The sequence below is a fragment of the Crinia signifera genome, chromosome 7 (genome assembly GCF_055691185.1).
Source record: "Crinia signifera chromosome 7, ASM5569118v1, whole genome shotgun sequence".
Lineage (NCBI taxonomy): Eukaryota > Metazoa > Chordata > Amphibia > Anura > Myobatrachidae > Crinia > Crinia signifera.
In genome coordinates, this window is record NC_139223.1 from 65,886,339 (window position 1) to 65,900,587 (window position 14,249).

At 43.3% G+C, this 14,249-nt stretch overlaps 1 protein-coding gene across 1 annotated transcript in view; it reads left to right on the forward strand.

Moving 5' to 3' along the window:
- Positions 1-5,204: 5,204 nt before the first annotated feature.
- Positions 5,205-14,249, forward strand: part of LOC146019477 (palmitoleoyl-protein carboxylesterase notum2-like) — a 30,578-nt gene continuing 21,533 nt past the window's right edge. Inside the window, exons 1-5 of the mRNA XM_083152003.1 lie at positions 5,205-5,548; positions 9,344-9,715; positions 9,791-9,843; positions 10,417-10,512; positions 12,530-12,590. Coding sequence (XP_083008129.1) covers positions 9,414-9,715; positions 9,791-9,843; positions 10,417-10,512; positions 12,530-12,590 — 512 coding nt within the window. The 5' untranslated portion in view covers positions 5,205-5,548; positions 9,344-9,413. The remainder of the gene's footprint in view (positions 5,549-9,343; positions 9,716-9,790; positions 9,844-10,416; positions 10,513-12,529; positions 12,591-14,249) is intronic.

A 14,249-nucleotide genomic window follows, 5' to 3' on the forward strand; every position in this document is an offset into this window, starting at 1 on the left:
TATTTAGTTTCAAATACACTTTACATGATATCATCATGGTAGTTACAGCAGATGGGAAACACAGATCTCTGGAAATGGTTCCATGTTAATTACATTATATATTTGTCTGGTTGTTCATCCATAAGTAATTGTCTGACCTCAGCTCATGTTTGTTTTCTTAATTAAAACCCGGTCCCATTTATTTAACATGTTCGGAAATATCAGTCACAGATGCATTGCTAATTGAAACCTACAGAATAAAATTTCATGGAAGTGGCTGAAGCCAATAAATATTGTTTTAAAGCCATCTGTTTACAGTTTGACAGATGTTACCTTTTTAGACTGTCAATTACAGAGTCAATTGCTCTGCAAAACTTGTCAAGTTTGTGATCTGTAAAATGGAAAAACATACCTGAGAATGATAAAAGTCATAATAATTATAATAAAATAATAATAATAATAATAATAATTTAGTAGTTCCTGAAATATGAAATGATTATATTGCATCTCAAGGTACTTGTTTCCTAGCACGGCGCCCAGATTTCCTACGTACGGCACCGTAGGGAAATCGCATCGCATCGCATGGGCCGTTATAGCGGCATGCGATGCAATGCGATTTTTTTTTTAAATATCATTTTTTCTATGGCCATTGTACCCCACTATATTGCATGTCCCGCAAAATCGCATACGATCTCATGCGATTTTATAGGGTGTGCAATGACATGACATTAGGTATACAATAATATGATTGTATGTCCCAAAAATAGGTTTAAGGAACCCCCCTTCTATCCACACCACCCCGAAGCGTGGCGAGCGCAGGAAGCCCCGCGAGGAGTGTCGGAAAGTGTCCTCTGACTTTTCCATTACCCCACTATCCACGTCGGCGTGGAGTTGACTTTATATAGTGTGGCGAGCGCAGCGAGGCGAGCGCAGTGAGCCCCGCGAGGGTACACGTATTACTTTACATGTATTCCGCGTCCCCTCGCGGGGCTCGCTGCGATCGCCATGCTTCGGGCTCGGTGGCTCGCTGCTCTCACCACACTATATAAACTCAACTCCATGCCAACGTGGATAGTGGGGTAATGAAAAAGTCGGAGGACGCGTTCCGCCGCCGCTCGCCACGCTTCGGGGTGGCGTGGATAGTGGAGGGGTGCGTTAAACCTATCTTTGGAACATACAATCATATTATTGTATACCTAATGTCATGGCATAGCACCCCAGAAAATCGCATGCGATTTTGCGGGAGGTGCGAGGCCATGCGATGAAATGGCCCTGGCGGAACGCGTTCTCCGACTTTTTCATTACCCCACTATCCACGTTGGCATGGAGTTGAGTTTATATAGTGTGGTGAGAGCAGCGAGCCACCGAGCCCGAAGCATGGCGATCGCAGCGAGCCCCGCGAGGGGACGCGGAATACATGTAAAGTAATACGTGTTTATAGGACAAGTGAATAAATAAACTAAAAAATGGCATGCATGCGATTTTTTGGGATGTGCAATGGGATGGCTTGTTTAAAAATGATACAACTATCCTTGGTCTCCTGGCAATGAGTCAGAATTTTGCCCCTTCCCCGATGTTCGGGGTCTGCTCATGCACAAAACCCGGGAGCAAACGTCTTCAGTTAGTTTCACACTTGTCGAGCCATTCACTCGAGGAGGGGAGGGAAGAGGGAGGACATGGGGTGGCAGCAGAGAAAGGCCCGGCATTTTTATGGGTGTCCCCATAAAAATGCTGGGCGTTCCCCTGACTACGTAGGCATGGCGATGTCTGCTAGGGGAGGGCAGCTGATGTCACATGACGTCAGGACCCGCCACCAATTCAGCAGATTGAGTGCCGGGGGGGGAGAGGCGTGTGTTCAGCTGGGTGGCTTTTACATGTTCACCATATGCGGACATACGCAGCCTGGAGAACAGGTCTGAATTAGGCCCAATGTGCGTTAGTAAGCAAATATAAAACCTGAGCACTGAATGGGTGCCAGATGACTGCCTGACAGTCGGGATTCCGATGGTCAGTACTCCGACAAGTGAAATCCTGACTTTAAATGCCCAACAGTCGGGATCCCAACTGGATCCATGACCCCATAGAGGGAAAATAGAACCTGTGGTGAGAGAATCAAGCCTCCGAGCCCGCAGCATTGTGAGCACAACGAGCCCCCATGGGGCTTCTCTGCGCTAGCCCCCTGTCGGAGCACCGGCAGCCGTAATTCCCATGTCGGTATACTGACCCTCGGGATCTCGATTGTCGGACCGCCATACCACACGCATTGAATAGCAATAAGACTTTTAATAACTAATTACAGGCTCCGAATCATTATCTTTACCTTAACACTTAAAGCCCAAAAAGCATACTGTACCTCTCAACTTTTCATAACAGTGAAGAGGGACAAATCAGGGTGCATGGCCTCTTGGCTAGCGGGTACGGTCTACAATTGTGGCATTTTTTCGTGAGGCCACGCCATGTTTTCGGTGCTGTCGGGGCAATTACCAGTGCTTTGTGAGCTGCTGGCATTCTCCATATGTCTCTCACACAGTGAATAGCTTCTGTGTACATGTGCACAGAAGTTATTCACTGCTGCCCTGCTAAGCAGAGCAGTGACTGACAAAGGGTCTCCAAATTACCCAACCCACTGCAGGACACTGCTACCCACTGGCGGGACAATCAAAACAAAATCATGACTGTCCCGCGAAAACCCGGATAGTTAGTGACTATGCCCAAAGTTATCAGATTATACAGTATAGTGTATATAATAAAGACTGATTGTTCTGGTTGGAGACCCGACCTCACAAATTATTTAATAAAAGTAACTTGGAAAGAGAACCAGCCTTAATAAAGTAAAATAACATTTGTTTTATTCATTGTGAATAATACCCTTTCTCTACATATTCATCAACACATTCAAAAGGGTAAGACTGGTAAAGTCCCATACAACACTGAATATTCAGTGGCACATGTGATGAGTTATATTTTCAAAGCCATGCTAAGCTTCTGTTGGCTTTGCTTGGCTTCCTATAGGTTGACCCATGTGTTTTAAATCCTGCCAAAATGTACATTCCTCTAATGTCACTGGATCAAATATTCCATTCCATTGTTAATGTCTGACAATTCTCAGCAGCACCTGTTCTGAAACAAATACCCTTTCTCTTGAGTCCCATAAAGTATTGATTTCAAAATGTACAAACTGTGCTTTATCAGACGCATACGATGCAATGTGTAATTTGGAAACAAACACAAAACACTTTTTATTATAATGTTGTGTAAGATGTATTCATATACATTGAAAATTAGTCATATTGCAAGTCATACTTAATTACTTTGTATCTGTATTCTCAGCAGCTACCTGTTATGCGCAGCCACCATTATTGTTTGCACATTGGCCCTTATTCAGATCTGATCGCAGTACAAATTGGTTCTCAAAATGGGCAAAACCATGTGCACTGCAGGTGGGGCAGATGTAACATGTGCAGAGAGCGTTAGATTTGTGTGAGTTATTTTGTTTCTGTGCAGGGTAAATACTGGCTGCATTATTTTTTACACTGCAATTTAGATTTCAGTTTCAACACACCACACCCAAATCTAACTCTCTCTGCACTTGTTACTCGTTTGGTGAATTGCATGATGTCCTAAACTCATTAGTACGGTTAGCCAGACAGGTGACTAGGCAACCACGCTTACAGCCCCTGAGTCCCTCAAAGCCTTGGGGCCCCACAACTGGGCGGGGCTCGGTACAAGTGTCCCCCTTGACCCCCCTGTCACCTGCCCTGTGCGTGGGTACTGTATATAGCTCCACCTAATCGAAGGACAACTATTTTAAAAAAAATGTCTTGTAGAGGAACAAAATCAACTTAACCTTACAAGACCCATAGAAATATAAATGCAAGAATAGCTGCAGCCTCTGTACTACTCACACACTGGGACAGGACTCAGGAGGACTTTGGGGGTTATCTCAACCAAACCCCGCCTTGCAAATGGCAGCCTGGCCGCCACCCATTCGCAGAGTGTGTTCACACCCACTGGCTGCGAATGGATGTTTTACATAAACATCCATTCTAAGCCTGCGGGGGAACGCCCACATCATTTGATGGTCACCGACCATCGATTGATGTGGAACGTGCACGCATATCTAAGGTTGCTCATAGCAGCCTTAGGTGTGCGTGCACATTCTGAGGGAAGAGGGCAGGCAGCTGACATCCAGTGATGCCAGCTGCCGGCCCCCGGCGCCCACGTCATCGGCCGATGACCATGGGAACGCTCCATTTTATCACTTTTGAATCTTAGTGCATCTGCCCCATTGTCTGTGACCCAGTGCACTGTAATGAAGGACAGAACGTGATGTTGTTCCGCTGTTAATTGCATTGGTCAATCTCCACTGGTCCAGGCCCAAGGAACTTGGCCCGACCGTCAGGACGATTGGCTACCATTTTAATGTATTCCCACCCTTATTGTATGTCGGTAGTCTCTAAGTAAAGACCTATACTGATATCTCCATAACAAAAATATTCCATAATAATATAAATGCTCTGCCCTCATGTGTAAAGATATATTGGGAGATTAACAATAAAAAATAAATAATAATAATAATAATAAAATAAAACATTGCCACTGACAGGACAGATTTGTTATTAATATGCAAGTGACTGACTTTGGATGTTTAAGACATATTGGGGCTGATTCATACCCCCAATGGGTTGAATCCGGCCAAATGTGCGCAAGTGCAAACATGGGAGTGAACGGTCTTGGGGAGTTTCACACTCGCCGGGCTGTTTACTCCAGGAGGGGCAGGAATGGGGCACCCAGATCATTCCCCTGCTAACGCAGGTGATTTGGGCTGCTTGGGGGGCGGGGGGGGGGGGGACTGGCCAAATTCGGAGGACTGCGTTTAAATGAAAAATCAATCCAGGCTGATGTTTCATTACATACGGCAGAAAAATCATTCGATGGTGTCGACCATGATATGATTTTCTGGCCATGTGCAGCGAGGGGATGGGAGGGGGGGCGGACGTTCTGCAGATGGCATTTACCTGTACACTTGAATCAGGCCCATTGTCATATTTCTTTTTCTGATGCCAACCATCCTCCTTAAGCATCTAGTTTAGACATTCTACAGAATTGGAACAAAAGAGCTGTTTGATTATTTCAGCTGTTTTAATCTACTGTAGGTTCGAAAAGTCCTGGAAATTGTATTATGTTACATTAAAACGGTCAAATAATTCTAACCGCCTTTTAGATACGTACATCTTACTTCTTATTAAATGGAATAAAATATGTTGGGATTTTGGGGAAGCTGTTGTGCATTCCTGTTTCCCCAGCAATGATGGTGTTAAGCAGTTTAACCTTGGTCGGACATATCCCTTTGATGTCTAGGATGCCCCACATTTCAGGGATGTGAGGAAACTGTGCTTGTAATCCCCTTTACAGATCAATGAGTCATCCAGCTGCCACCCAAAATACAGTATATGTGCAACCCATAGATAGATGGAGTGTTTTCTTTGTGATTGGGACTCCTGTCTGTTGGTTCTGTCTGATACGCTCTCAACAACCATCTCCAGTGGGTTCATCCAGAGACATAGAGGTAATTGCAGTTGTTTCAGTTGTTTGTAGGATTTAACGCACACACATGCCATAAGGAAATACAATAACATACAATTGCAACATCATCAACAACCAGACAGAATAATAGTAAGTAAACTATTGCTAACACACATAAATGTTTGCTACTTACTTAGTAACTGTTAGTATGGTTTAGCATGTATGATATCAATGTTCATATGTTTTCAACACACTATTGATATATTATGGTAAGGGGAAAAAAAACAACTTCCTATTATTTGTTTGTCATTAATTGGCATTAGGATGACATTGTCCCTAGTATACATTAATTCTTTTTAGTAAATTACACAGCACAATATCTTGTGTGATGGTGCAAGTTAATAACAGTCTACCAAATGATTGTTTTGCTTATATGAAAACATCAGGAAGAAGTTAGTACACTGGTTCTGCCTTACCCTTGAGGTTAAGGTCATTCAATGGAAATATTTTGGATATTTTATTACATGCCTATTTTTTGCATGTGTTTTTATAGCAACACTAAAGTGTGATACATATGCACTATTAATAATTAATAATAATATATAACTTTATTGGCCAATTAAAATGATTACCAAGATATCCATGCTTGAGTCCAAATTGTTAAATCAAATTACCTGCAGTACTAATTAAGTCATCTGTGTGCAAGCATGGATAGCCTTAAAACCTGGCCTGTAATAGAGCAGATTGGGAAACTGACTTACGCGAAACAAAATGTTCACAATGTTGTTGTTAAATCTTGAACCATGTTAAATTATTTCGTTTTTCAAGCAAAATCTTTGTGGTTACTTGTGATGAAGGAAGGTGTATGCAGTGCGTAGCATTTTTAAAAGGCATGGTTATGCACAATAGTATATAATAGGTTTATTTGGGATGTACTGATATTGTTTTTTTGTATTTTTAACTTTATATCAGCTGAGAAAAAAAAAACAATTAATTCATTAAAATTTTGTATTTTGTTTTTATAACAAATATTTGGCAAACTTTTACTTAAAATAGTATTGTAGTCATGGGCACTAATAGGGGATGGGTGCCTGCTTAAGATGTCCAGCGATACGCCCCTATAAAGTCCTCTTTTTCCAGGAATAACTCATCCCCTCATCTACATAACTATAACTGAACGATGTTTGTGTGTGTGTGTGTGTGTGTGTATGTTCCACGATAACTCTCAAATGCTTTAACTAATTGTCTTCAATCAATGGGGCAGATGTATTGATAAACGTCCAGCCAATCACCTGCTAACTGCCATGTTACAGGCTGTGCTTGAAAAAAGTTAGTAAGGAGCTGATTGGCTGGATGTTTATCTCTCTCTATCTACCTTGCATTTATCTCTTGTTAAGGCTTAATACATCTGACCCTTTGTCCCATAAGATGATAAGGTAATGTGCAATCTAAAGGTGGCCATATACACGCAGATTTATCTGCAGATCTGTCTGGTTGGAACAAAAACATGGTTATGGATGAGCGCAAATGACAGTTGACCATTTGCTAGGAAATGCTGGAAAACTTACACTCATCCATAACCATGTTTTTGTTCCAACCAGCCAGATCTGAAGACAAATCTTACTAGTGTATGGGCACCTTAAGTTCGAAGATGGGTTTATTCAGATGACCCCTTAAGGGTGCTGTCATAAGGGTCCATGCTATTTCTGCTGTTTTCATGCATTGGAATATGTTGTTGGAAAGGTTATCACTTTCTGAATACAACACAATAAACAATCCCATAAGTGGACCATTAAAGGCCTATAAGGAGCCATTAAATGAAAAACATTTCCACTTTACAAAACTTTTGACAAACTGAAATAAGCGACTCATCAGAGTGGTCTGTGAATCGAACACTGCATATATCGTGAAATCCATGTGAGATCGATCCCCAGTCAGTTATTTTTTCTCGTGATTGTTTGCTTAGTTATTGATGGTTTTCGGGATCTTCTGCACTGCTGTGGTTGGGAAGGGAAGGTGGATATGTGGAGACCTGCTCTGGCTGCTGCAGTAGCTCCTGCCCTGCTGTGGTTGGCAAGAGTAGGTGGATGACCTGCTCTAGCTACTGTAGCAGCTTCTGCCCTGCTGTGGTTGGGTAGGGTAGGTGGATAGTTAGAGACCTGCTCTGGCTGCTGCAGCAGCTTCTGCCCTGCTGTGGTTGGGTAGGGTAGGTGGATAGTTAGAGACCTGCTCTGGCTGCTGCAGCAGTTTATGCCCTGCTGTGGTTGGGAAGGGAAGGTGGATATTTGGAGACCTGCTCTGGCTGCTGCAGCAGCTCCTGCCCTGCTGTGGTTGGCAAGAGTAGGTGGATAGTTGGAGACCTGCTCTAGCTGCTGTAGCAGCTTCTGCCCTGCTGTGGTTGGGAAGGGTAGGTGACTAGTTGGAGACCTGCTCTGGCTGCTGCAGCTTCTGCTCTGCTGTGGTTGGGAAGGGTAGGTGACTAGCTGGAGACCTGCTCTGGCTGCTGCAGCAGCTTCTGCCCTGCTGTGGTTCCGAAGGGTAGGTGGCTAATTGGAGACCTGCTCTGGCTGCTGCAGCAGCTTCTGCTCTGCTGTGGTTGGGAAGGGTCGGTGGATACTTGCAGACCTGCTCTGGCTGCTGCAGCAGCTTGTGTCCTGCTGTGGTCGGGAAGGGTAGGGGGAACGAGAACATAAACTTTTGCCCGTCCGTCAGTCGGGCCTTAAGACTAGTGTGGTTATATGTGAGTGGGAACAGGTCTGCACATAATGATGCAGTCTGATGTTGCTAATAGGGGAATGAGACAAGAATGCAGCCTCATACTGACATTGAGCAGGGTCCGCCAATATCACAGACTAGTACTATGAACTCTGTCTCATACTCACGCTATCTCTCAGTGGTGTCAAGGTGCAAGTGTTTTGTTCTTACTCCAAATTCTGAATAAAGGCCATTGTCAATATTTTATATCCTATATAGAGTTTTCTGATGGTTTTAAAGATAGTTTAAACTTGATCATGTGAACTAAAAATACACAGATAATCAAGGTTATAATAATAGATTAACAAGAACCGTAGGCGATGGATTGACGTATATAGTATATGAATGAAAAATGTGCTTTAAAAAAAATTCTCTTTGTTCCTTTGTATATTTTTGCACGCAGGATGATGGTGTCTGTTCACATTTTGTTTACAGTAATGGACATTTTCAGTATTATTAAATATGTTATGGATGGAGTATTTTTAATGTTGTACTTTTCTCATTATGGGGCATATTTGTTAATGATAATTATAATAACTTTTCATCGGTATTTGCACAATACAACATTAATAATGATCAGGATGTGTTCTAATGCATATGCAGGGACAGCAGCTCCGAAAGAAGCCTGCCCCTTCTGCTGCATGTGTGAGATTCCATTACTGTCAGTGCAGCAGCCATTATATGGTGTGGATCAGTTGGTCACCAGCAAGTTGTTAGACAGTCAATAGGTCGACACCATTAGGACATGCATTTAGGTCGACATGTGTTTAGGTCAACATGCAGGAACGTCGACATGAGTCTAGGTCGACATGGGTTAGGTCAACAGGGTCATTAGGTCGACAGGGGTAAGGTCAACAGGTTCATTAGGTCGACATGGTTAAGGTTGACAGGGTCATTAGGTCGACATGGGTAAGGTCAACAGTGCAAAAGTCAACATATTCACTGTTCCATATACTCTTTTTATTATGTTAGGACTCCAGTTTCTATGCTCATAAGTGGTGGTGTAGTTGTTTATTAATGATCATGTTGATGTATTAAGTAACATAATTTCATTAAAACATTTATATTTGTTATGTCTCTACAGGATTAGTTTGTACTATATATATTAAAATCTTTGAAGTACAACGGCAGTGCAAGAAGATCTAAGGAACACTATGAAGCTTATAGCATCTTTCCTGATTTTGCTAGTTGTAGACAAAGTGATGCCTCAAAGTAAACGTGCCAATAAAGTTAGTTTAAAAACACTTCAGGGTAGAGCAGCTCTTCAGCCAGTCGTTCAAGAGTTCAAGTCTGTCCATGGAGTATCTCCAGTTAACCTCTCTTCACTGGAACATACATTGGTTCTATCAAGAGGTCCAACACTGGCACCACTGCATGAGCAGAAAGCATCTGAGGACATGAAGCTCCACCTGCTGAAGAACACAATGGTGACCTGTAATGATGGGACCACGGCAGGGTAAGCGGCTGAATACAGCTTTTCACCAATGTAATACCAATGATAACTTATCTTCTCTCTCTTTTGTAAATCTAGGTATTATATACGAGAATCCAAATCAAACAAACGATGGATAATATTTCTTGAAGGTACTGATTGTTTTTTATTATTACCTAAATGGGTAGATGTGTCAAGCCTTGGAGAGTTAAGTGAAGTTGACCGAGGCAATCAAACAGGTTCTGTCATTTATCTATTACAGTTTTTTAAAATGACAGAAGCTGATTGGTTGCCATGGGCCACGTCTCCACTATCTCTCTCTCCAAGGTTAAATACATGTTCCATTAATGTCATCTACAAAGTCTAGGCGGCCATTTTGAGTCGGAACCAGCGGCTTAACCTTCTCATTAATTGCAAGGTCACAGTGCCAGGAATATTAGTGTGTATGTGATAAACAGAAAACCAATCGATTTTTGCAATTAATTGGTATATTGGGTGAAATTTAATAGGATGAGAGATTCAATAAGTGAGAGATTTGGTAAGAAATCTCTAGTTTTTTTAAAGCGGCAATCATTTACACGGCAAAACAAGTTTGATTTTGCAGTGTAAATGATTGCTGCTTTAAAAAAAAATGGAGATTTCTTACCAAATCTCTCACTTTCTGAATCTCTCATCCTATTAAATTTCACCCATTATAAGTGTGTGTTTTGTTTCCTTATAAACAGGAGGATGGTGCTGTTACAGCAAAGAGACTTGTGACGTCAGATATAGGAATGCCAAGCATTTAATGAGCTCCTCAGACTGGCCAAAGACCAGGAAAGGTAATGTTTCCTTATTATACTAAGCACCAGGCATTTTGTTCTATATGTGTAACTGCCTGTAAACCCTCTTTGTTGAAGCGCTTTTTACCTACAGTATTTGCTCTCTTTGCAAATGGATTTATACATGCAGAAAATAGAATCTTTGTTGCAGAAACACATTATTTTCTGTGGCCAAATAGCTAGATTGGTGTTGTCCAACTTTTTAGGCATATTTTAGCTTTCTTATTTTTCCAGATCAGCCCTGTCATTAGGCTTTAAGCCTCAAAGGTTAACCACATTGCATTATTAGCCCCTGCATACAGTAATATTACTATCCTATATAAATGACACATTTCATTAATTGCCATTACATTTAACAAAAAGTGACAGTGGTGCGATAAGCGCCGCTGTAATAAATCTACCCCACAGACCCTACTATTCTGCACTGCTCCCTTCGGGGAGGAGGGGGCTTGGCTGGAGGAGGCTGCACATGGGTCTCCTCATCTCTTAAAACCTCCCTGTTTTATTTGCTGCTACTCTTTTGCTAATCTCATCAGGTCTGAACAACCATCCATACTCCCACCCATTGGTGCACAACAGGAGTTATCATTAATATCAATATAACCGTTTGTGCTACATCCATCTTTTGGATCCAGTGTAAACTCTGCAGGGCCAGTGAAATCACTTTTAAAACCCTTAAAAGCTTATATGCTACCACAGAAAATATGGCATATTGGGCCTGATTGCAATGCAATTAATATTGGTTTTTCAGTGCAGGGCAAATAATGGCTGCTTTTGCATGTATCCCACAATTTATATTTGAACACCGCCCACCCAAATCTAAATCTATTTGTAAATGTTATGGGGCCTACACAATAGGCGATTTGAGGGCATTTTCAAAACGATCTCACAAAATTGATTAGAAAATGCCCCAACATCGCTCCGTGTGTAGGGCTATAGCGATAAAGATGTGCGGCCCAGCGCGTCGCTATCGCCCTGCGATTAATATCCAGCATGCTGGATAAATCTATAATCGCAGGTGTCAGAGCCAGTGTCCCCACCCATCACTGACACATAGCTGTGTGCTGAGTGATCTTGCTGAAGCATTCTGTGCCATCTAGCATCACTCACATCTGCCCCACCTGCGGTTCAGCATGGTTTTGCTCAGTTGTTTGCATGTTTGTATATCAGAATTAAGTCCATGATAAGCACCATGCAGTGTCAGACTGGGGCATGAAGGGCCGAGGATGGGATGCAGTGGGAGGGGCCACTTGAGGTTTCCTCTATGGGCCTGCCCAACCCTGGCACCATGGGACAGAATTACAAATACATCTAACTCCAAAATGATAGACAATGGGGGTTATTCAGACCTGATCACATGGCTTTGAATTTGAAGGCTGGATGATAATTCATACACTGCGCAGGCCTATGGGTCGTAGTACGCATGTGCAAGGCCATTCTGCGATAAAATCCTGCTACTTTTTGATCGCTGGCCATACCCAAGATGATTGGCAGGAAGCCGGAGTTTGGAGGTGGTAACCGAATGTTTCCTGGGAGTGACAGGGAAAATGCAGGTGTGCCCAAGCATTTGAGGGGAAGACACGTGACATCAGCTCTGGCCCCCAAATAGCCTGTTTCTATCGCAGCCACGAGTTAGTCCTGAGCTACGCACAGACTGCAATACTGTGGAAAAATCATTAGATGGTGAGCGGCTTGTGAATGGATTTGCAGCTAATCGCTGATCCAGCTAATTTTAGAAAGCCTTGCTAACAATTCACAGCCTAGCACAGGGCAGGATTTCACTCTTGCTGGGAGAAATATCTTGGATCGCAGTGCTCTGCAAGTTAGCAGAGCAGCGATCACTTCTGAATAACCCCCAATATCTAAACAGTGAACAAGTTAGCAGCTTAGCACTGTCTAGGAGAACCCAATGGTGTTATGTAGATACAATGGCAAGTTATGTTTCACGCATTAGACTTGAATCAGTTTTGTCTGCAGTATGTGATGTAATATACCTATTTATACTTATTGTTGGCAGGTACCGGAATTCTCTCCCCCAGGCAGGAGGAGAACCCTCATTGGTGGAATCTAAATGCAGTGTGAGTCTGTTGTGACCAGGCTAAATATGAGTAACTGACAGTCAGCGCCACAAGATATGTGTACAAATACTGTAATAGTAATATTGAAAACACTTGTTTTATTATAATGTGACCTAAATGACTATTCTCCTCTTGCATGTTTTAGTTCTGTATGGCAGGCGGGGTTTGAGGAAATCTGTGAGGTCTATGGGCAAGAAGTAAGGGGCATGGGTCATAGTGTCGTCACAATTAAGGTCGACAGTCAATAGGTCGACCACTGTTGGTCGACGCGCGAAATGTCAACACGTGAAAAGGTTCGCCATGGTCAAAAGGTCGACAGGCAAAATGTCAACATGGGAAAAGTCAACATGAGTTTTTCCAAGGTTTTTTTGGTGTCTATGTCAACATAGGTTGACATGGACACCGTATGAGTGTCCTGCGTCCCCTCGTAAGAGATGTTAAACTATTATATTCTCCTTCTGGGGGACATTTACCAATATGAAAAACCTAGTTTTTCGTATTGGTATTTCCCCTACGGTTGCATACGACTGTTTTAGTCGTATGCAAAGTCGTGTTCCGGAGGGGAAATTACAAAGCAGTCAAATACGACTGCTTTGTAACCCTCCGATGGTGTAACCATCCGTATTAGCAGCCGTATATATACGGCTGCAAATACAAATTATTTCTAGCAGTCTGCATGGATCAGTCAGATCCGTGCGGGCTGCAAGGTGTAAAAAAAAATAGAAAAATTAAATAAATAAAAAAAAAAAACAGCGTGGGATCCCCCCCACAGCTGTAACCAGCACCAGGCTGAAGGAGTCGGGCCGGTAATTAAAAATCAGGGAACCCGACAAATAGGGGTTCCCCGATTTTTAACAACCAGCCCCAGGCTCCAGGTCCGGGGCTGGTTCCCAAAATACGGGGGACAAAATGACTAGGGGTCCCCCGTATTTCAAGAACCAGTCCCAGGCACAACCAGCCAGCAGGGTAATGCCACAGCCGGGGGCAGACTTTTTATACAAGTCCCCCCGGCCAAAACATTAACCCCCTGACCGGTCAGCCTGGCCAGGGGCCCTGGGGGAGTGGGGACCCCCCCAATGAAGGGGTCCCCCCCCTCCAGGACTTACCTGACCAGGCTGAAGCCTGGTACTGTCCCCGATGCCCCTGGGCGGTGGGCATCGGGCTGATTATGGTGTAAAAAAAAGAATAATCTATTGTTTTTTACTGTGGCACTACAAGTGCCAGCAAGCCTCCCCAGCAAGCTGGGACTTGGAGAACCACAAGTCCCAGCCTGCTGGGCATTAAAGGGCCCGCTGGCACTTGTAGTTCCACAGTTAAAAAAATAGTGCACAAAACACACTGACACACTTTTAAAATAAAACTTTAATACACACAAAGCCCACACATACTAATACTTACCTATCTTCTTCCCGTAGGTAGCTCTGGTCCTGTGTCGTCTTCTGGATCCATGTCGACGTCCTTCTTCAAGTCGACGTGGCTGTCGGCGATGGCGTCCGGATCCGACGAAATCCATGTGGAGCTGTGGAAGGAAACCATACTCACCTGTCCCAGCGCGACGTAGTCCAGGTAAGTGTCTTGGCAAAAAAACAAACCGACAGCCCGAAACCAAGCGGACAGGGAGACGCACGGTGTTTGTTTACATCGTGCGGCTCCGCCTCC